The 21,920-nt window shown below is 42.9% G+C and overlaps 3 protein-coding genes across 5 annotated transcripts in view; 1 reads left to right on the top strand and 2 right to left on the bottom strand.

Annotated features, from left to right (window-relative positions):
- Nucleotides 1–6,478, top strand: part of LOC124144184 (trafficking protein particle complex subunit 11-like) — a 33,064-nt gene extending 26,586 nt beyond the window's left edge. For all 3 annotated transcript variants that reach the window (XM_048387483.1, XM_048387481.1, XM_048387482.1), the window contains exons 26-31: nucleotides 384–509; nucleotides 1,090–1,197; nucleotides 1,675–1,726; nucleotides 2,543–2,880; nucleotides 3,636–3,803; nucleotides 4,975–6,478. In XM_048387483.1, coding sequence (XP_048243440.1) covers nucleotides 384–509; nucleotides 1,090–1,197; nucleotides 1,675–1,726; nucleotides 2,543–2,880; nucleotides 3,636–3,803; nucleotides 4,975–5,007 — 825 coding nt within the window. In that variant the 3' untranslated portion in view covers nucleotides 5,008–6,478. The remainder of the gene's footprint in view (nucleotides 1–383; nucleotides 510–1,089; nucleotides 1,198–1,674; nucleotides 1,727–2,542; nucleotides 2,881–3,635; nucleotides 3,804–4,974) is intronic.
- Nucleotides 6,479–8,486: 2,008 nt separating this feature from the next.
- On the bottom strand, nucleotides 8,487–13,956 carry LOC124144183. The gene is made up of 4 exons (XM_046513461.2): nucleotides 13,739–13,956; nucleotides 12,405–12,424; nucleotides 11,876–12,072; nucleotides 8,487–8,895 (listed from the first exon to the last, which is right to left on the bottom strand). The coding sequence occupies exons 1-4, from the start codon at nucleotides 13,883–13,885 to the stop codon at nucleotides 8,561–8,563; spliced, it is 699 nt and encodes a 232-aa protein (XP_046369417.2). The 5' UTR covers nucleotides 13,886–13,956; the 3' UTR covers nucleotides 8,487–8,560.
- Nucleotides 13,957–14,369: 413 nt separating this feature from the next.
- Nucleotides 14,370–19,448, bottom strand: LOC125376213 (E3 ubiquitin-protein ligase TRIM63-like). The gene is made up of 4 exons (XM_048388167.1): nucleotides 19,332–19,448; nucleotides 17,448–17,688; nucleotides 16,207–16,373; nucleotides 14,370–14,513 (listed from the first exon to the last, which is right to left on the bottom strand). Exons 2-4 carry the CDS (start codon nucleotides 17,659–17,661, stop codon nucleotides 14,370–14,372), a joined length of 525 nt encoding a protein of 174 aa, XP_048244124.1. The 5' UTR covers nucleotides 17,662–17,688; nucleotides 19,332–19,448.
- Nucleotides 19,449–21,920: the final 2,472 nt, after the last annotated feature.

Below are 21,920 nucleotides of genomic sequence, written 5' to 3'. Positions count from 1 at the left end.
ACTGTATAGTTTCTGTGTCTGACTGTGTGACTGCAGTGTCTGTTTGTTCCAGGTGCGGTACAACGTCGAGGTGGAACACCAGAGTGACAGAATCAGCTGTGTGTGTGACTGTATAGTGTCTGTGACTGACTGTGTGACTGTAGAGTGTCTGTGACTGACTGTGTGACTGTAGAGTGTCTGTGACTGACTGTGTGACTGTAGAGTGTCTGTGACTGACTGTGTGACTGTAGAGTGTCTGTGACTGACTGTGTGACTGTATAGAGTCTGTGACTGACTGTGTGACTGTAGAGTGTCTGTGACTGACTGTGTGACTGTAGAGTGTCTGTGACTGACTGTATAGTGTCTGTGACTGACTGTGTGACTGCAGTGTCTGTTTGTTCCAGGTGCGGTACAACATCGAGGTGGAACACCGGAGTGACAGAATCAGCTGTGTGTGTGACAAGGAGGAGACCATCACACTATCCATCATCTCTCCCTTCGAGGTGTCCATCAAGCTCGAGTCCATGAAGGTGAGGGGGACACTGGCATTGATAACTATCACCAACAGTGAAAAGAGGGAAGTTTTTAAATTTATTTTTTTTCCTGGATGAATACTGATATACTAAAATTACAGATTTTCAAGAATGACGTGTTCAGATTGTAAAAGTATAATAAAATACATATTAAGTTAAGGTGAGATATGCAATACACAGTATCATTTGTCCTCTGCACTTCTTGCTTATAGGCCTCATCCGTGAAGATCTGGGTTAGAATAGGTCTTCAGCAACCCATGCTTGTCATAAGAGGTGACTATGGTTGTCGGAAGAGGTGATTAACGGGATCGGGCGGTCAGACTTGCTGACTTTGTTGATACTTGTCATAGTAGCCCAACTGCGTGGACCGATGCTCATGATATCAATCACCTGATTGTCTGATCAGACTTGATTATTTACAGACCACCTTCATATTGCTGAAATAATGCTGAGTGTGGTGTTAAACAACAAGCAAACAAGCAAAGATTTTAGGCATTGTTTGCAACAAGAAAATAATTAGAGAAGACATTTATCATTTTTATACTCCATGTCTAATGTGGAACAATGTTGGTTCTAGTTCGAGCCAGTTGATGTGGTACAGGCAGAGGAGCCATTCCTTTTGATGCCCGAGATACGATGTACGTCAGCGTGGCCTATTGAGATAGAGACCAGTGAAGTACAGCTGGTGAGTGTAGGTCATGTGACAGGTCATGTGATGCCCGAGATACGATGTACGTCAGCGTGGCCTATTGAGATAGAGACCACTGAAGTACAGCTGGTGAGTGTGGGTCATGTGACAGGTCATGTGATGCCCGAGATACGATGTACGTCAGCGTGGCCTATTGAGATACAGACCAGTGAAGTACAGCTGGTGAGTGTGGGTCATGTGACAGGTCATGTGATGCCCGAGATACGATGTACGTCAGCATGGCCTATTGAGATAGAGACCAGTGAACTGGTGAGTGGAGGTCATGTGACAGGTCATGTGACAGTTCAAGTTGGTGGTGTTATGTATATCCTCAGTAAAGCGCACCAATTTGTAAATTTTCTCAATGATCAGGGTACTTATTCGGCGAATATGCTACATACACATTCAGTATGCCAGGTACTACAGGAATCACCAGGATCCCGATGATCTCTCAGTGACGTATCTTCATTTCAGACTGAGTACATCAAGACAGCCAGTGACATGTTTGAGTCGCAGATTGAGGGAGGTGAGATGATTTTTGCACTACCACAGGGGAGGCCAGCTCTTTTTAGTGGAGTGCGGCCACAGCTTGTGTAAAAGGAGGTTGGGTTATCAGTGTCTTTTCTTTCTTTAAAATGGATGGGGAGTGCACAGCTTATTTGAATCCTAGATGTGTGAAAACGATTCACTATTTGCTTTTGAGCCAAAATTTAGGCAATAAATTATTATATTTGTTTGCAAAATGTCACCAAATTATTCACTTATGAATATGTTTTTTATACGTTAACAGGATTAGCATGATTCAAAAGGTGGGAAGCACACCCGTGCACAGCTCCTCCCCCACTCGATCCTTCTCATATTAGAACCATTTCTGTACATTACAGATACCATTTTGAAGTATATAGAGAAGTGCTTACTGTGTTTAGCAGTGACTTGTTTGTTGTTTAACAGGAACTTCTTTAACATGAACACTTGAAACTTTTGCATGTTTTGATTTAACTAGTATGAATATAACGGAGAGTGGAAGGTCGAGGGTTTGATCCCTGGCCACGTCATACCAAAAGATTTAAAAAGATGGTACTTGTTGTTACCCTGCCTGGCACTTGGCATAAAGGGGCTGAAACAAGGACTGGATGGCTCGAAGCATACTGTGTCTAAGTGGAGTATTCATGTTAAAACTGCGACATGGGATCTCGCTAGGCTAGCACAATAAAATTGACAAAAGTCCGAACACGCAAGCACACATCGCTATGTAAGTGCAACATACCATTGCACCTCACCTACTTTGAGAGAGTGTTAATAATTCACCCTGATAAATTGAAACAATAATATTATGTTTCAGTTGGCTTAAAGAAGAACGAGTGTGCCGCTGAGTGTCTGTGCCTGCTAGCCGAAGCGTCTGTCCATCTGTCTGTCACGCTCGGTACCTACACAGTCAACTGGCGGAGGAAGGCTGACAGTGACACCGCCAACATCCCCTACGTCACCACCTCCTTCCCCCTGCCTACCGTCAACATCGAACACATCCCCATCTCAGTGCGGCTGCAACTACCCGCGTTCGGCTGCGTGAAGACTCTGCTGTCGCTGTGCTACGTCATCAAGAACCGGACTCCATACCTGCAGGAGATGGAAGTCTCCATGGATGCCAGTGACAGCTTCATGTTTGCTGGCAATAAACTGGTAAAATTGTTTTGAGAAAGTTTTGGAAAATATTTTGGAATTTATCTCTCAAAGCTTCATAATACAGTGACATCTTGAGAACTCCAGTGTCCAGTTGGGTCTACTACATAAAACTGAAGTCTAGTCCAAAACCGTAGTTACAAAACATCATCTTCGCTCTAGTAAGCTCAGCTAATATGCTCCAAGTTGGGGCTGGTAGAAATTTGAGGAACAGACTGTAGGAATATACAACATTGTGAGTTGAATCCAACTATTCCACAGCTAGGTTTGGACAAATGGCTTGTGTAACACATAGAGAATCTGCCCCAAGTGTCTGTTGATATTAAATATATCAACACTCCTCGATACAATTTTAAAACTCCAAGGATTGCCAAGTGTTGATATCAGAATACACATGGGTGATATTCTATTTATCATCCAAACATTTTCTCCCATCTTTCTCAGTTTATAAACAGGCTGTTGGCAGAGAAACTAGTGATGTCATTTGATTGTGATGTCATGGTACTTGTACCCGAAGATGTCACAATGGCCTGCAAAGCATTGTGATGCAATTACATGTACATTGCTGCAATGTCCCCTAAGAATTATTGCCAGATTTCACCAATGGATATCTCCTGTGAAAGCCAGTTTGGGATTATGAATAATCAGGAGGGCGTCCTATCAAACAGATGCTTCCTATTTGAACCGTTCCCTTATTTATTACCATCAGTATATTGATGACAGTGGAGATACATATCCTTGACTTCTTTTTCCAGATCCACTTCCGTGTTCTCCCCCACAGTGACTACCAGCTCATGTACAACCTCTTCCCGCTCATCGCGGGTCATGTGACCCTTCCCAAGCTGCACGTCAACATGCTGCGCTACCCGGGAACCATGGATGAGATCGTGCAGAAGATGCTGCCGACATCCATATTTATCAAGGTACGTCCCTTCATGGTAACATTTGATGTAAATCAACATGATGGTCAAACTTTGTACTGAGTGAGTGAGTATGGTTTTAAGCGGGTTTTAGCAATATTCCATCACAACGGGGGACACCAGAAATGGGTGTCATACATTGTACCCATGTCGGGAATCGAACGCGGGTCTTCGGCGTGACGGGCGAACACTTTAACCACTAGGCTACCCAACCACCCCATCTTTGTACTGAGGAATCGCTGTCAACCACTATTGTTTGCCCAGACGTTATTATTTACAGGCAACCCTGACATAGCTGGACAGTGGCTTATAGGGGTCACAGGTGTCCCAGTTGTCTAAGGTGACGCAACTTGAAATCTAGGATTGTGGGTTCCAATCCCAGTTTGCCTGATTATGTTTCTAGGTTTGTCAGCACCATCCCTGTGCTTGTCGGTTTCACCAAAGTGGTAAATGTCAGAGACCTGCAGGGAATTCCTCTCACATTAAGCTGACTTGCCGTGATAGGACAGGGATACTGTCCAAGACAGCCTTCACTCACTGTCAAATTTACACTAAATATTAGACCTCTCTAAGAGCATCATCAATGTTTTTTAGAAAGGTTTCTTTTAAGGTATAACACACAGGTGGAAATTGACTATTTGACACAACAGCAGATAGCTGAAGTGTATATAATCGGATGTATTGCGGGTCAAGGCACTTCAGAAGAAATCTGACCTGCATACTTGGCAACTGGTTAGCATGGATGGGAGATAGTTGTGATAATATTACTGTGATATATTTGATAGAGTTGTGATATATTTTTTATATGACTGCAATATTGAGGTTATATAATTGACATGACTGAAATTGTTACTATATAATTGACATAACTTATATTGTGGTTATATAATTGTGATAGGACTGTCATGGTTGTTATATAATTGTGGTAGGACTGATATGGTGGTTATATGGCGGCAGGACTGATATGGTGGTTATATAATTCTGATATGACTGATATGGCGATTATATAATTGTGATAGGACTGATATGGCGGTTTTATAATTGTGATAGGACTGATATGGTAGTTATATAATTGATAGGACTGATATGGCGGTTATATAATTGTGATGGAACTGTGTTATTGGAATGAACAAGAATGGTTGAATCTAAAAACATTTGTTTTTTCCTGTTGCAGCCGACTGGAAAATCCTTGGTGATGCCTGCATGAAGTCAAATTGTTAGAGAGCTCTCCTTGAAATGTCAGCAAACAGAGATACATTTCTGTTGATGAAGCTATGACATCAACAGTTCATCAATAGAGCATTTTAATATGCCTTCTTAGAGAGCACTCAGTGCTTTGTTGTAACAGTTTATGAGACGACTGTGACTTGAAGTTATCATATCTTGTACATTGTGTATAATGTTTGTTTTTATTTATTCTATGCTTGTTAATTTGGCGATTTGTATAAATCAGTCTTCAGTGGATCATTAAGATATACATTCCTTGATTGACTGATTCATATGTGATATGAATTTATTGTTGAAAGCAGAGGAGATCTGCGCATGTAGAGTTCAAAGTGAAGATTTACACTAGTATTATGGAACAATACTAGGGCTGAAGTCTCAAGTTAAGTGAGGTTAAGGTACCCTGTTCGAAGAGATTAGTCGATTGAGAGAGTAGTGGATGGATGGAGAGGGCCGTGGTTGGAGAGAGTAGTGATTGGAGAGGGTAGTGGTTGGAGAGAGTAGTGATTGGAGAGAGTAGTGGTTGGAGGTGGTAGTGGTTGGATGGAGAGGGCAGTGGTTGGAGAGGGTAGTGGTTGGAGCGGGTAGTGGTTGGAGAGGGTAGTGGATGGATGGAGAGGGTAGAATAAGCGTTATGTTCAGCCATCTCAGGTCCGGGGTATTTATCAAGGTTTGGCCCTGTCCTTACTGAGTGAGCTTCCATCTATGTGGAGTCGGAATGTCTTTGTTGAAATCTTTATTACTGAACATGCTGAAAGCAGTTTTAAAATGTTTCACCAAGGAAAAGAGTTATCCTTTAGTGTATCTCATTGATAATAGAGCGCAATAACATTCCCACATATACAACTCCTATGAAGTTAAGGAACAGCCAATGTTTTTGTATTTACTATGAACATGAATTGATTGGGTTCATTAACTCCGTTTGAGTAGTATATTTACATGATCACACTCTAGCTTGTTTGCTTCTCTAAGCAGGACTTTGTGTTCTGTATGACTGAACAGTTTGAATGTATGAATCACTTGGTAATATTGCAATTTGTCTCTCTCATGTTGGATTAACTATCATCCATTGGCCTAGTGTGTCAATCAAGAGGTGTACATATCTGCCTGCTAATGTTTGTACATATTCTGAGAGAGGAACAAATATAAGTACTGTTTGTATACTTGAATTTAAGGGTATGGAAATACTGCATCTTAGGCACTGTTCCCATCAGCAAAACAAACCAAAATATATAAATATTGCTTGTGTAAATACACGCTGTAACTGTGCTACAACCTACTGTGTAGTACATACATAAAGGCCTCCTGACACACCTGTACTCTAGTCAATGTGCGAGACCTGTAACTAGTTGTCAGCCTTATGTCATCAGTACATTAATATCGTATTACACAATGTTAAATCATATACATTTGTCAAGACTTTATTGATGTGCAATAAATGTGATGGAATTACAGAGCACTGAGTGTGATTGGCTGTGGGTGTGTATACATATGGTATAAAAGATGATATTCCATAATGGTAAATCTGTATCAGATCATAGTGATGATACATTCTATATATAATATACATTAGTACTGTATAGGTATACAATACAATTATGCTGGTAGTTTATCCTCGCACTCCAGTACAAGAATCGGTGACCTGGACTGCTCTGTGGGACACCCTTCAATTGCAGCTTTGCTCTGTTTTACAGTCTGCAAGAACTGTAATGCTAACTGTACTTGGTCATGTGACACAGGACATGCTATCCACACAGCAAGCTGCCTGCACACAAAGGCGCTGATATGTTTTTTCTATTGTCATGATATAACCTATTTGAGGTTATCTAAGGTTATGTAAAGGTAGGTGCATCTTCCCGAGGCAAGGGCATTTTACTGACTATGAAAGTCCAGTTTCCACCCGTGCCAAACTAGGCTGGAATTTCAGAGTTTTATTTTGTCTGGACTAACGAGTGTATGCATAGTCCAATCAAAATCGCAAGATGAGCTAGACATCTGGTTCGCAAACAGCATGGATTTCCAGGATCAGAATTTGGTCGACTGCAGGTTTTGCAAAGCATGTGTACCAACAACTGATTTTGCAAATATTTTTTTCAGTCAGGTAACGCCCTTGCCTCAGGAAGATGAGGTAGGTGCTGTCATTACAATAATTTGTATTATGTTTAGCACCAAACTCAGCAGTATTCCAGCTATATCATAGAGGCCTGTAAATAATTAAATTAATGACATCATAATCATCGATATCATGCAATTGTGATACAATATGACATACATCAACCAAGTCAGCAAGCTTGACCACCTGATCACTTTAGTCACCTCTTAGACAAGCATAGGTTGCTGAAGACCTATTCTTACCCAGATCTTCCTGGGTAGTCAGTTCTGGTTGAAGGGGAATATCACAAGGCATATTATATACAATAGAACATTTCACATATTATTGAATTTAGATATTGGTAAATATTGAACAAGAACATCATAGTGCAATACCAGGCACATTTGGCATATCAGGGAGTTATCTAGTATTTTAAACTAAATTCATGTGGCAGACAAATATCAAGGAAGCAACATTAACTGGTACCAAATTGGGACATTTTGTTCAATACTTTCCTTATTTCACTGTCAATCTATGTGTCAAATCCCTTTCCCTTCTTGTTATTGGGGGGCACGGGGAGCCCAGTCATCTAAGGCGCCTCAATTCGCTGTGCAGAGTTGCGTTCCTTGGGCACGCCAGAAACCTATGATTATTGGTTCGAATCCTGGTTCACCCCGATTATGTTTCTAGGTTTGTCAGCACCATACCCGTGCTCTTGGGTTTCACCGAAGTAGTAAACGTCTGAGACCTGCATCACTTCAGGCTTTCCTCCCACATCACGCTGTGATATAACTGGAATACTGTTAAAAGCGGGGTTAAACCCAACTCACTCACTCACTTCTTGTTATTGGTCCTGTAAACTGCTAAAACGTTACTTATTATTATCAACCTTTTGGGGGAATATCTGCTGTAGATCTTGAGCTAAATACCAGTATCTGAAAATGTCTAGAAGAACCCCTTGTTAATGGAAATTATGTACATAATTTTGTGGGGTGAGATGTAGAAGCACCAATTCACTCTCATCATACAAATAATTAGGCCTTATATTTTTTTTCAGTTGCTATACAAGACTGACCGGAAAAAACATGAAATTTAAAAAAAATAATTGTATGACTTTTGACAATTATTTTAAGTCAGATTTTAACAGTTAGGTCAACTAAACAAAAATGTGAATCTTGCACAGCTGTTTGTCATAAGAAATGGTTAAAAACAAATATAAAAATCTTAAATCTAACAAAAAAACACCTAATCAATTATCTTTCAGCATTTTGGGGCAATCATGCTTCAGTGGTGGCGTGACAAGTTTGTTCTTCTTTCATTTGTAGCAGTACTAATCTGGAAGTTGAAATTTAAAATAGAACAATATTGACCACCGACATTGAAGTTGGTAAACAAAACAAATTGTAAACCAACCAATAAAAAGTAAAAGGCCAATGGATATACACTATAACAAACAGAGTTCAGTTTTGGTGGCAGAGGTTCGACAATACAGATGCTCTGTAGGAGAACTTTCTCCGAACTCATTGCTGGCCGTCACCGATATCTTATACCTTGTCTCAGGGTCAAGGTCATGGAGCGTGACATGACCAAAACTTGGGCCAAAGTCTGTCACTGTCACACTTGTCATATTACTACACAGGCCATTGGTGAATATTGCAGTCTCGTAGTACACTGTGAAGTATCCTATGTGATCACTAGGGTCGTATGTCCATGTGAGAGACACGGACCGCTGGTCCACCACACACTCATGGGGAAGGAGCTTGGGAGAGCAGGGCTTGCCTGTGTCAAGAGAAGATACAAGACAGGCTTGAAGTTTAACACATGCACTAACTGAAGTAAAGGAAGCATGACTGACTTGGCCCATTATGAAGTATGGGGTGAGTGAGTGAATATGAATTTCGCCGCTTTGAGCAATATTCCAGCCATGGTAGCATACACCAAAAATGGGCTTCACACATTGTACCCATCGAACCAAGGTCTTTTGCGTTACAAGCGAACACTTTAACCACTAGCCTACCACAACACTTATATTGAGTACAGTTTTACACCGCTTTTAAATAGCAATACATGTATTACAGCAATATCATGAAATGAGCTTCACAATTTGTACCCATATGGGGAATCAAACCCAGACATGACTGAACTTTAGCCTGACGAGCAAATGCTTTAAACCACTAGGCTATCCAACCACTCCTCAAAGATATGTAGGGTCTGCACAGTGAACCAAGCATGTTTCACACGGGAATGTTGGTCAAAAGGTAGACTTCTCTGTTTAACTTTAAAGAATTGCAGAAGGCCCCTTCTTCATTTCCAGAAAAGATATTGGGCAATATTTGGGTCTAATATTTAGTTTATGGACCAACAGCTAAGAGGCTCCCAATTGCCCCGAGACCAATTACACCTTGAATTGTAACAGACAAAACAAATTCTGTATGTAACAATTATCAAGTGAGCTACAGTGCCTCAGACCTGTTTACCCTTCACTTGCCATACTAGCTGTTCATTGATAATCTGTCAGTAATTTCAGCTTTCTTTCAGTACTGTAGTCAATTTTACCAGCATGCGAGCAGGAGAAGTCGACATCACACACGTCACAGTGAACCAATGACCGTCCCCTCTTTGAGGCAGCAAGAGACGGCCAGATGTCATGGTATGGATCCTTGTATGATTGTGATGATTTAACACGCAGCTTTAACAGCTTAGCCTTAGTTGACACCGACTGACCAAGGTCATCAGCCTTTCGTTTGGCCATTGCGAGCGTCTGCTCGACATTTATTACCCCAATGCAACAGGTTTATTTCCGGGGTTGCACCTGAAACGGCACCACAGCAAATCGGCACCGAGCGAAAACGGCGCCTCGCCCAAGCCAAAACGGCTACTATTGCTAGGCGAAACGGCATTACAGGCAATGATTTAATTCACAGGTGCACATGCAAACACAAATAGTTGTCATTCACGCTTGGTTCAAAGATGGTGAGGGGCGGTCGGGTAGCCTAGTGGTTAAAGCGTTCGCTCGTCACGCCGAAGACGCGGGTTCGAATCCCGACATGGGTACAATGCGTGAAGCCCATTTCTAGTGTCCCCCGCCGTGATATTGCTGGAATATTGCTAAAAGCGGCGTAAAACCAATCTCACTCAAAGATGGTGGCGCCCATGGCAAAACAAACAAGCATGGACACCATTATTTAACGTTTACGAGTATTTCTTACGGGAGTAAATTCATAGACACATTTTCAGATATTGGATGTGAATTATTATAAGTAATATTATCCATATCATTGACAGTCCTTTTGTAAGACCCTTAATAATCCGTTAAGTACACGTATGTATCCAAGCTGATGAGGCCAAGAGGATCATTCGATGAGTGAAGTTTGTTTGTTGTTTAACGCCACACTCAGCAACATTCCAGCTACATGACGGCGGTCTGTAAATAACCGAGACTGGACCAGTCAATCCAGTGATTGACATCATGAGCATCGATCCACTCAACTGGGATACAATGACATGCATCAACCAAGTCAGCAAGCCTGACCACCCCATCCCGTAAGTCTCCTCTTACGGCAAGCATGGGTTGCTGAAGACCTATTCTAACCAGGATCTGCACGGGTCGGTGAGTGGAGTAATGGATTACAGTACTATTGTTTTGATAATAGGATTAGCTGGATATTTTTTAAAGACCGACCTTGCGCGAACTTTGACCGACCAATGGAATGACAGACAAGAAGTCGACATTAGCCAATCAGACGGCAGCTTTCTCGTGCTTTATGGCACTAATTTGAAATTTGCGACTACGCTTCAAAACATATATTGACAAATTCTCGATTACAATTAGAAACCTGAACAAAAGAACATTCTGGAACACATTCCGACAGTCACTTTCATGATCTGGTAAGCGACGCTCTGATTGGTCGGATGAAAGGTCTGATCTGATTTTAATGAGATTGGCCCACTGAGATACCATGCCGCAGTTTAACATGAATTGAATGCCCCACTCAGACACAGTATACTGACTCCGGGCCGACCAGTCCTTGTTTTAGGCCCTTAATTAATGCCAAGCGCCAAGCAGCTTAACAGCAAGTACCATCTCCTGACGTCTTTTGGTATGACGCGGCCGGGGACTCGAACTCCCAACCTTTCGTTTTCCGGGCGGACGCTCTACCACAAGACCACGGAGGCGGTCGTAGGAACTACGAATAAACCGCAGGAGTACTAAACAGGTCGGGTGTCTAGATGAGATTTTCAAGAAGTCACTATGTTACACTCGGGTTAACTGGACTTCGGTTTCACAAAGGGATCGTTGCGCTATGTTAAAGCATAGGAGTTATGATAGTCTACTACTACTATACCCTAGTATTGCTTTGTGTAGCGAGGTTCTACTTCCCACACGGGGGGCACAGGGGGGCACAGGGGGGCCAGTTGTCTAAGGCGCCGCGATTCGCTGTGCAGAGTTGCGTCCCTTGGGCACGCCAGAAATCTATGATTGTGGGTTCGAATCCCGGTTCGCCCCGATTATGTTTCTAGGTTTGTCAGCACCATACCCGTGCCCGTGGGTTTCACCGAAGAGGTAAACGTCTGAGACCTGCATCACTTCGGGCTTTCCTCCCACATTAAGCTGACACGCCGTGATATAACTGGAATACTGTTAAAAGCGGCATTAAATCCAACTCATTCACTCTACTACCCTACCGTCACAGAAAAGGATCTGCAGAAACAAACACGTTTGGTTTCATAACAACCTTAACCACAGTAAGAGACTGACCTTGAACAGGCATGAAGCACTTGGTGACATCCGCTATAGCCTTTGATAGGTCGATGGTTGGTGGATGGATGTCAGAGCTGGGTGGGTCCATGATGGGAGGAGGAAGGGGGTCGGGTGAGTCCATGATGGGAGGAGGGTCTGGTGGGTCCATGATGGGAGGAGGGGGGTCCGGCAAGTGATCAAGACTCTGAAGAAGGCTGCACATGGAATAAATTGAGAATATATGTGTCAGTACAATATATAAGCAAACTACGTGATATACCTATGCTGATCGTAGGAGGCCTCAATATGGGTCAGGTTCGCTGACGTGGTTAATTGCCTGTCATCGTACTCCCACGTCATTGCTCACAATATCATTCAATGGTTTGTTTTGTCCAGACTCCAGTACACGGAGGTCGTCGCCATATAGCTGAAATAATGCTGAATGCAGCCTTAAATAACTAACAAAATATAAAACTACTTGAGATGTCATTCAATTTATCATGAAAATGGAATATTTCCAAGATAGTTTTCAGTATCGAGAACTTACCAGCGGAATTCTGGGAGTTTCTGAAATGATGAAATGAAAAGCAATAAATAATACGTTCCACGAACTGTGATGAATACATAGTCACATGTAATCTCCGATCTAGCGAATTTGTAAGAACCCTGGAAAAAGGCAAACACGTGTATCTATCGACATTTACAGTAACATGACGGTAAATAGGACTTCCGAGTCCAGTCATGAGAGCCGACCTAATGGATGACGGACTGGTTACTCGGAACAAGGGATTCTTGGAAAACTCGCTGTCACATTTCCCGTCAGTTACAAAATGTGATATTGTCAAACTGGATCAACTCACCCAATAGTGAGGGACCGGTCTTTTATTTACAGGGGTGGGTGGTTCAGAGGTTTTTTGAGGCTCTAATGTACTGAAAATACATTACCCTCCCTAACTATTGTCATATTTTGATCACCCTCTCCATATACTAGTACATTGTTTCATGACACTCCATGAAAAGACAAAATGCAAAAGCACTTTTGAGTATATTATAAAATGTGTGTTTTGTCACGAAACCCCCACCCCCTCCCACACACGCCTTCCTCCAAATATGTTACAGTTTTATGTCCCAAAGAAATTTGTTTGTGACCCTCCCCTGATTCCCTCTGATGTTATATCTTTACCCCCTTCAGTCCAGACAATTGGGTGTTATCAAAACAATGAAATAAAAAATAAATTAAAAAAATTCTGCTTAAAATGCTGGTTCTATTTTTGCCTCGTGTGCTGCCTCGCGTGTCTGGTGCCACGAAACAAAGCACTTTTGTGCATGGTTCACTGCAGTGTAGTTTATGTGTAGGCGATGCGTGCATTCGATCAGTAAATAAAGATGCGTTAAGATAGTCAGGTAGGCAAACTGAATAGGCCACATTGGGTAATTAAGAATGTTGTTATATATACCATTGGAATTCTTTTTTTCCAATTCATGCGCATATCTACGCAAACAACTCTAAACGGGTTATGGTGATTTATTTTGCGTATTTCACGCCAATACGTAGCTTATCTGGAGCTCTGATTGATTTGGTTTTGGTTTGGTTTGTTGTTTTACGCCGCACTCAGCAATATTCCAGCTATATGACGGCGGTCTGTAAAATAATCCAGTCTGCACCAGACAATCCAGTGATTGATATCATGAGCATCGATCCACGCAGTTGGGATCGATGACCTGCATCAACCAAGTCAGCAAGCCTGACCACCCGATCCCGTTAGTCGCCTTTTACGACAAGCATAGTCGCCTTTTATGGCAAGCATGGGTTGCTGAAGACCTATTCTACCCCGGATCTTCACGGGCAGAGCTCTGATTGAGTTATAGATAGATGCCTACTGTCCACACGCTGTCCTCTTTTCCCGATGACGTAGCCATTTCCTGACAGCGGCGCAGCAGACGATCGTATTGAATGAGTCGGTCAGTGACCTGTTGGGACTGCTCGCCAATACCCCTGTGGTGAACACAGCACCCGTCTAGCGGCATTGGGGGGCTTCCAGTTGCTGGGATACCATGCGGGTGCTCTCCAGATGTCTGGCGGTTTGTTTCCTCTTCTCCCTGTAAAACACATACGCGCAGTGTGACGTGGAAATAAGAAACCCTGGGCCCCGTTCCACAAGGCGATCGCAGTGCTAATACGATCGTAACTCCCAAACTTAACACAGGCTTTCGGCTATCGTAATGCTTTGTCGAACGGGGCCCAGACAAGGAATGGCACCGACAGGCGTTATGCACTAGCATTCACAAATCCTCAAATCGCCTTACTGATCTATAGTGAGAGAGTGAGGGAGTAGGAAGGGGTTGTCGTTGTTTTTATCAATATTCCAGCCATATTACGACGTTGGATACCAAGAATGGACATGTGTAGAATAAAACCCGGTTTCGTCGATGCAAATACTGAGCTTTCAGTCTCAATGTTCCTTTAATTCTCACCGAACGACGTCTTGGTCATGAATTTGACCTGAAACATTTACACGTCAGTCGGTGTGGTTTGAAGACGCAGTGATTTTCTTCTCACCTGTATTCTCTCCTCCGCTGCCATCAGTTTCTCCAGGTAATTACATTCCTCCCTCCTCCGTGACGCCAGGTACCCCTCCGCCACCGACAGCAGCCCCTGCAACACGTTACCTGCCTGCCTTCATCGACTACGTACACACAAATATTTGTTTGTTGTTTAACGCCGAACTTTGCATTATTCCAGCTACATGGCGACGACCTGTAATTAATCGAATCTGGAGAAGACAAACCAATGGTGGTTAGCATGAGCAACGATCCAGGCCCAGGCGATACAATGACACCAAGTCACCGACAGACCAGCATGTGGTCAATCTCATTAAAACAGATCTTTGTACTCGCGTCCGCCGCAAACCCGTGACGATTCCGGGGTAGAATAGGTTTTCAGCAACCCATGCTTGCCGTAAAAGGCGACTGACTGGATCGGGTGGTCATGCTCACTGACTTGGTTGATACATGTCATCGATCCCAATTGCGTGGATCGATGCTCATGATATTAATCACCGGATTGTCTGGTCCAGACTCGATTATTTGCAGACGGCCGTCGTATAGCTTGAATATTGCTGAGTGTGGCGTTAAACAACCAACCAACCAGCCAACTCGCTACCGCCAAACAAAGATCTGATGTCATTCCATTACAGGTCACGTCAGAACGACCTTTTGCGAACTTTGCCGGGACCAATGATATGACTAACTTTAATGGCCAATAAGAAAGAAGTTTTCTCGAGCTGTTCGGCACCATATTCAAACTGGCGACTTTCATTCCAGACTACGGTTTGCAAACTATTTATTAAAAATTTGAAAACTGAAGAAAATAAAATTCGGAAATTTCTTGGAGATGGCCGTGATTGTATGACAGTACTTCCAACGGGCTATGGAAAGTCTGTTCCAGTTCAATTGTTTATCCCACTGAAGCGAGATAGTTTGACGGACTCAGTACGCCATACAGGCCATCGTTCGAAATACCCCATGTTAACCAATTCGAGGTTGCATGATTAAAAATCACATTCCGATTGTCACTTTCTCGATCTGGTAAGCGACGCTCGCGGATTAGTCGCATGAAAGGTCGTTCTGAGTGACTCGTAATTGGATCTCTCATATCTTTGTTCAGCTATATATGTATATAGAAAATGTAAATAGCTGTATGTTCACTACATCACTTTGTGTGATTTTTGTGGATGCACCTTCTGTTCTTCTCTGAGAACTAAGACCTTCTTTTATTGGTTTGTGTTGTTGTTTTGTTAAAGCCACACTCAGTTATTGTCCAGCTGTTTGACGGCGGTCTGTAAACAATCGAGTCTTGACCAGACATTCCAGTGATTGACATCATGAGCATCGAGTCACGAAAATGATTATGCATCAACCAAGTCAGCGAGCCTGACCATCCGATCCCGTAAGTTGCCTTTTACAACAAGCATAGTTGCCTTTTACGGCAAGCATGAGTTGCTGAAGACCTATTCTACCCCGGATCTTCACGGGTCCTGATTTAAATGAGTAACTGATATGAGCAACCTCCAACGTCGGGGTACGATGCCACGCAACAAAGTAAATCACCGAGCCTGACCACCCGATCATTTAAGTCCACTCGTCAGATCAAATCAGATCTAAGTTCTCGCTGCCGATTAGCGATAGCGAGAACTAAGATCTGATTTTAATGAGATTGACTCTTACGACAAGATTATAGGGATTCGTGACCAACTCGAGCCATTCCGGGACAGGCCTTAATGAAGATTACGGAACGATGCGAGTGGTGATGGAGTGGTTGCTGGGGACCTGTCCCAACCCGTACTCACCTGTATGTAGGCCTTCATCTGATCAAGAGGTATGACTTGATGTTCCCAATGTCCAGCACTATGACCTCGAACTCGTCGGCAGAGGCAACACTTGACGCACACGGGCACATAGCATTGTGTGCAGAATAGGTTCACCCTCTCGTCTAGGTGATCAGGACATAGTGGGTCTACAAGACAGATTCATTAGTCAGGTGCAGCACGTGTTACAATTACTTTATTTTATCAAAAACAAATGATGTAGCAAAATAACTTTCTGGTGGGTTAGGGAACAGGAGTATTTTGTTAATTAAAGGAGCACCAGTGGTATAAGGTATCACAGTTTTCCAAGTTGGGTCTGTAGCTGTGCAACGTCCATTGGTCGGTCGTTGGTTCGATTCTCAACTTAACCGACATTATGACCCCAGCTGGAACAGGATCACACCCACTAGGTCCCATGGGAGACTCAACTGGTGGCGTTACGATCGAACCCAGAAAATCCAGCCTGGTTCAGCAAGAGTGGTAACTGGACTTTTACAGTCAGTAAACTACCTTGCCTAGGTGCTGACGGGTCTGTGAACTCTTTTCAGTACCGAAAACGTCACAGTAGGCCAATATTGGAAGCGAAGCAACCATCCTTTTTTTGTATTTATTCAGAAATCACAAAATGGTGTCAAATTGGACAGCATTAAAGATAGTCATCGATTCATACTAAGAGGCTTGAAGACCTAAAGTAACACGTGGCGTTAATACGTCAAAGTGGAATTAACTTTTGGCGCAGGTCATCAGTACCTTATGATTAACGTTTCTCGCAAAACAAACAATAATTAAACATTGTACTTCCTTATGTTAAGTAAACGAAATCTACTCCCAAACAGTTTATGAAATGGCCACTCGAACGGATATCAATAATCTGTCGGGTAGCCTAGTGGTTAAAGCGTTCGCTCGTCACGCCGAAGACCCGGGTTCGATTCCCGACATGGGTACAATGTGTGAAGCCCATTTCTGGTGTCCCCCGCCGTGATATTGCTGGAATATTGCTAAAAGCGGCGTAAAACCATACTCACTCACTCACTGACACGCCGCGATATAACTAAAATATTGTTCTAATGCAAAATGTCATGCATATTTCAGTATAAATTTCAATTTCTTACAAAGCAGTGTTTAATGGGAATATTGGCTCGATCTCAAGTGTGCTGGTCAGCTGTGCATTTATGATCGCTCACTGTAAGAAGCAACACGGGATGAACCAAGCAAAGTCTCACCAGAGATGGGTTTCTCCTCAATGACCTCCTCCAGAGCATAGTTCTTGGGTAGACCTTTCACCCCTCCTGGAGCCAAATGAACCTTTCTGCACGTGGGGCATGCAATGCGGCCCCTCCTCACAAGCCCCTTGGTGCACGTGGTCCGGCAGAAGCTGTGGCCACATGGTAGAACCACGGGATCCTTGAAGGGGTCGAGACATATGGGACAGCTCATGTCACGGTGTGTGTTGTCGGACCTCACCTGGAACACGAGGATGACATATATACTGATGGATATAAATGGTGTGTTTAATTTGTCAGTACTTTGTGCCCGGAATATAGTTGATTTTTCGGCAATAAGTGTATCGTGCGCCGTCTTGGGAAAGATTTCCGCCGGAAACTGCTACTTTAAATTTTAACTCTAACCAAAAAACTAACCCTAACCCTACATACATGGTTTTTTTAAAATACTTCTAGCCAGTGGTTAAGGTGATTTGTTTTGTCTTTTAATTTCGAGGTTACATGTGACAGTTTTCCCTCGTTTTAAATAGTATTCCAGTTATACCACGGTGTGTTATCTTGATGTGGGAGGAAAGCCCGAAGTGATGCAGGTCACAGACGTTTACCACTTCAGTGAAACCCACGAGCAGGGGTATGGTGCTGACAAACCTAGAAACATAATCGGTACAAACTGGGATTCGAACCAACAGTCATAAGTTTCAGGCGTGCCCAATGGACGCAGCTTTGAGTCCCCGAACACATAATAAACACGATCAATCACATACACTGCGAAGTGAGGAGTGATGCGGGTCTTATACGCGTATCCATGAACACGGGCATGATGCAGACAAACCTAGAGTGAGTGAGTGAGTATGGTTTTACGCCGCTTTTAGCATTATTCCAGCAATATCACGGCGGGGGACACCAGAAATGGGCTTCACACATTGTACCCATGTCAGGAATCGAACCCGGGTCTTCGGCGTGACGATCGAACGCTCTAACGACTAGTCTACCCGACCGCCCCGACAAACCTAGAAACATAATCAGGGCGAACCTGGGATTCGAACCCACATGCAGGTTTCTGCCAAGCCTGATCGACCCAACCCTGCACGGCGAATTGCGACGCCATGCACCGACGACTGGGCAAACCGTGTCCCCTTACATGCCCTGAGTATTTTGTGCTATCAGCGACAGCTGTGCACAGACCCAGTATGATATATCGAGCCGTACATCCACCGTGAAGCTAACGTCAGTGACAGCTCTTTTAAAGGTAGTTGCCCTTATTTTTTACTTGTGTAATGGCGACTCATTAAACGTAGGACATATGTGTGATATTTCAAATATCCGTATACTCGTGTAAATTATAATTAACTTACACAATAAGATACTTTATCTTTCGGCTGAATCATTTCAAATGCTGCTTTAAGAGATAATCTTCCGCCTTGTCATACCAACAGATGTCAAAAGACGCTTCTGGTTGTTACCCAGCTTGGTGTTCGGTATTAAGGGGATAAAACAAGCTCGGAAAGTATACGTTTCTGAGTTGGGTATCCATGTTACCTTGTGGCATGGTTTCTCTGAGACACAACAAGCAGACAAACACACACACACACACGTGCATACGAGTCATACGATACTTAACACAACGTGAAACCCCATTTCACCTCACCTCAAAACACGATTAGCGCTTGTATTGGTTATTAGGGAACATCTGGGTTGTGGTTTGACTGCATTCATTCTATAACCTGTGTTTACTCGCACCGTCAGCAGTTTCAACGTCATGACAAGACATTAGTTTAATTGCATACCCTCTTTAAAATACGGTCCTCAAATCCAAACCTCCTTCCCCTGGTCTTCTGTAATAATACTTAGTGTGCTCAATCAACATATTCACAAAAGACTCACCTTGTCCAGAGAAAGTTGTCTTCGTGTTTGCCTTTACGGCCCCTCTAGGCTTGTAATCTCTGTTGCTGTGCCTGCCGAGGTTTAACATTTCAGGACACACGCCATGTTCAATAAGTGTTCACAGCAGGAACATAACAATAGTGATATACATCTGTTACCACTAGAACAATGTGAATCGTTGGTTTGAGTGACAGTGTGTTCACTGGTCGATATACACGTTATACCACATTAGTGCACGTTTTATTTAATAGGTGCGTATTACAAAAAACCGATATCATGAGGTTTTTATTTTTACACTACACTAAACACCGATTATTTAATTTGTTTGTTTGTTTGTTGTTTAACGCAGCACTCAGCAATACTCGAGCTATATGACGGCCGTCTGTGAATAATCGAGTCTGGACCAGACAAACCAGTGATTGATATCATGAGCATCGATCCACGCAATTGGGATCGATGACATACATCAACCAAGTCAGCGAACCTGACCACCCGTCGATTATTTTAATCACGCCCTGTATTCACAGCTTGAGTTTGATTCAGACAGGGCATGTTCTGCACGTGTTATCACTTCAGGCCTGTTTTGAATGTATGGCGGTTTTTTATCAAATTACTTGGTGTATGGATCCGCCGACCCAAAATTTCTCAAATGTGGAATAATTTTAGAACTATCGTTTTTTTCACTGTCGTGTCCCCTTCCCGAGGCAAGGGGGTTAAGTGACCATAAAAGTCCAGTTTCTACCCTTGTCGAACTAGACTGGCATAATGGCCTTATAGTTTAGCTGGAATAACGACAAGTCTGTGAACTCATTTCAGTAACGAAAACTTCACAGCTGCTTGCCATAAGAGACGACTATGCTTGTCGTAAGAGGCGACAATCGGGATCTGGTGGTCAGGCTTGCTGACTTGGTTGACGCATGTCGTCGTATCCCAATTGCGTCTACCGCCTCCGTGGTCTAGTGGTAGAGCGTCCGCCCGGAGAGCGTCATACCAAAAGACGTTAATAGATGGTACTTGTTGTTACCCTGTCTGGCGCTCGGCATTAAGGGGCTAAAACAAGGACTGGTCGGCTCGGAGTCAGTATTCTGTGTCTGAGTGGGGTATTTATGTTAAACTGCGGCATGGTATCTCAGTGAGCTAGCACTATAAATCGGCATCAGCCTGGACTAGTACAAACAGCCACACAAACACACGCACGTACATGCACAGGGAGACACCAGAAATGGGCTTCAGACATTGTACCCATATCGGGAATCGAACCCGGGTCTTCGGCGTGACGAGCGAACGCTTTAACTACTAGGCTACCCGACCGCCGCTCACTGTTAAGAGAGCATCGAAGATGATCCAATATGAGGAAGACCTTCAACAGCCACCGCTAAGGAATATGTTCATCAAATACATGTTATGGTTATGGATGACACTTACCACACGTCATCTAACCAAAACAGTAGGCATATAGCACGAGAGATGTGAAAACATTCTCGGATTTTCTCGAAAAATTCTATTGTCCTCGCATGCAATTTCGTTAGAAAAATAATAAAGCTTCAGACTGTTGAAAGAGAAATTGCCTGCCACAAAAATTACATTGTTACATTCTTTTCAAAGCACAGATTCATAGTTTTAAATATAAAACATATCTGGTTTTGTAGCTTGTAGCTGAAAAAACACCTAATCTCGACACACACAAATTATATTAATTAGCAACCAACTCCATCAACGCATTCCATCACAGTTAGGCTCAGAACATTTCAGCCACCCCTGGTATATCCTGAACTACAGCGTACCGTTTGGAAACATCTATGCATATGCCACTGATCTCATTTGGATAAATTCTTAGATATGGATACATGATAAAGTTGGGTAAAAGAACATCAGGTACCGGTTCACATCATGTGATGTAAAGAGTGAGTGCGTGACCATTGTTTACTCAGCTCTTCACGCTATTCAAACAATATCACAGCGGGGGCATTAAAAGTGGGCTTCACACATTGTAACCATGTGAGGAATCGAACCCTGGTCTTCGTGGCGAGCGAACACTTTAACCACAAGGCTACCCCATGATGCAAACAAGCAGAGGGAGCATCTGAAAGGGCAGTCCACTATAACGACAGTCCTGGAACGGTTACAAACAATGTCATTAGATTATCGATTTCGTTTTCTTTATTGCTATGTGAATACGCCACTATATAAACAAAAACAAACCTGTTTCGTTAGAAAATCAATACAGGACGCCCATTAAAGCAAAATACTATTTTATATGGAAATATAATTTTATAGTAACAAATGTTTTTCATTTTTTTTCCGGGTCTATATGTATATATATACCACCGAAGATAATGGGTATGGATATATTTGCGTATATATACCACGTCCATTTAATATCTATAAAGACTTTAGCATGTATTGTGTTCCAGTAGAAAAACATGTTTTTTTTATAATGATTTCTCTAAATCTGTTGATGAAAACAGGCAAACAGCATGTCTGGCTGTGGGAATTCCAGGTTAGTTCAAGTCCCCAGTACCTCGTGCTTGTAAGAGCCGACTAAGACAGAGATTGGGTTTTCAAGCTATCTGATTGGCTGGTTGCGTT

Source organism: Haliotis rufescens, unplaced genomic scaffold, assembly GCF_023055435.1.
Source record: "Haliotis rufescens isolate VD_foot unplaced genomic scaffold, xgHalRufe1.0.p SCAF_7, whole genome shotgun sequence".
In the NCBI taxonomy this organism is placed as follows: Eukaryota; Metazoa; Mollusca; class Gastropoda; order Lepetellida; family Haliotidae; genus Haliotis; species Haliotis rufescens.
The sequence above is the reverse complement of the archived record's forward strand: the minus strand, read 5'-3'. Positions and strand labels throughout refer to the sequence as shown.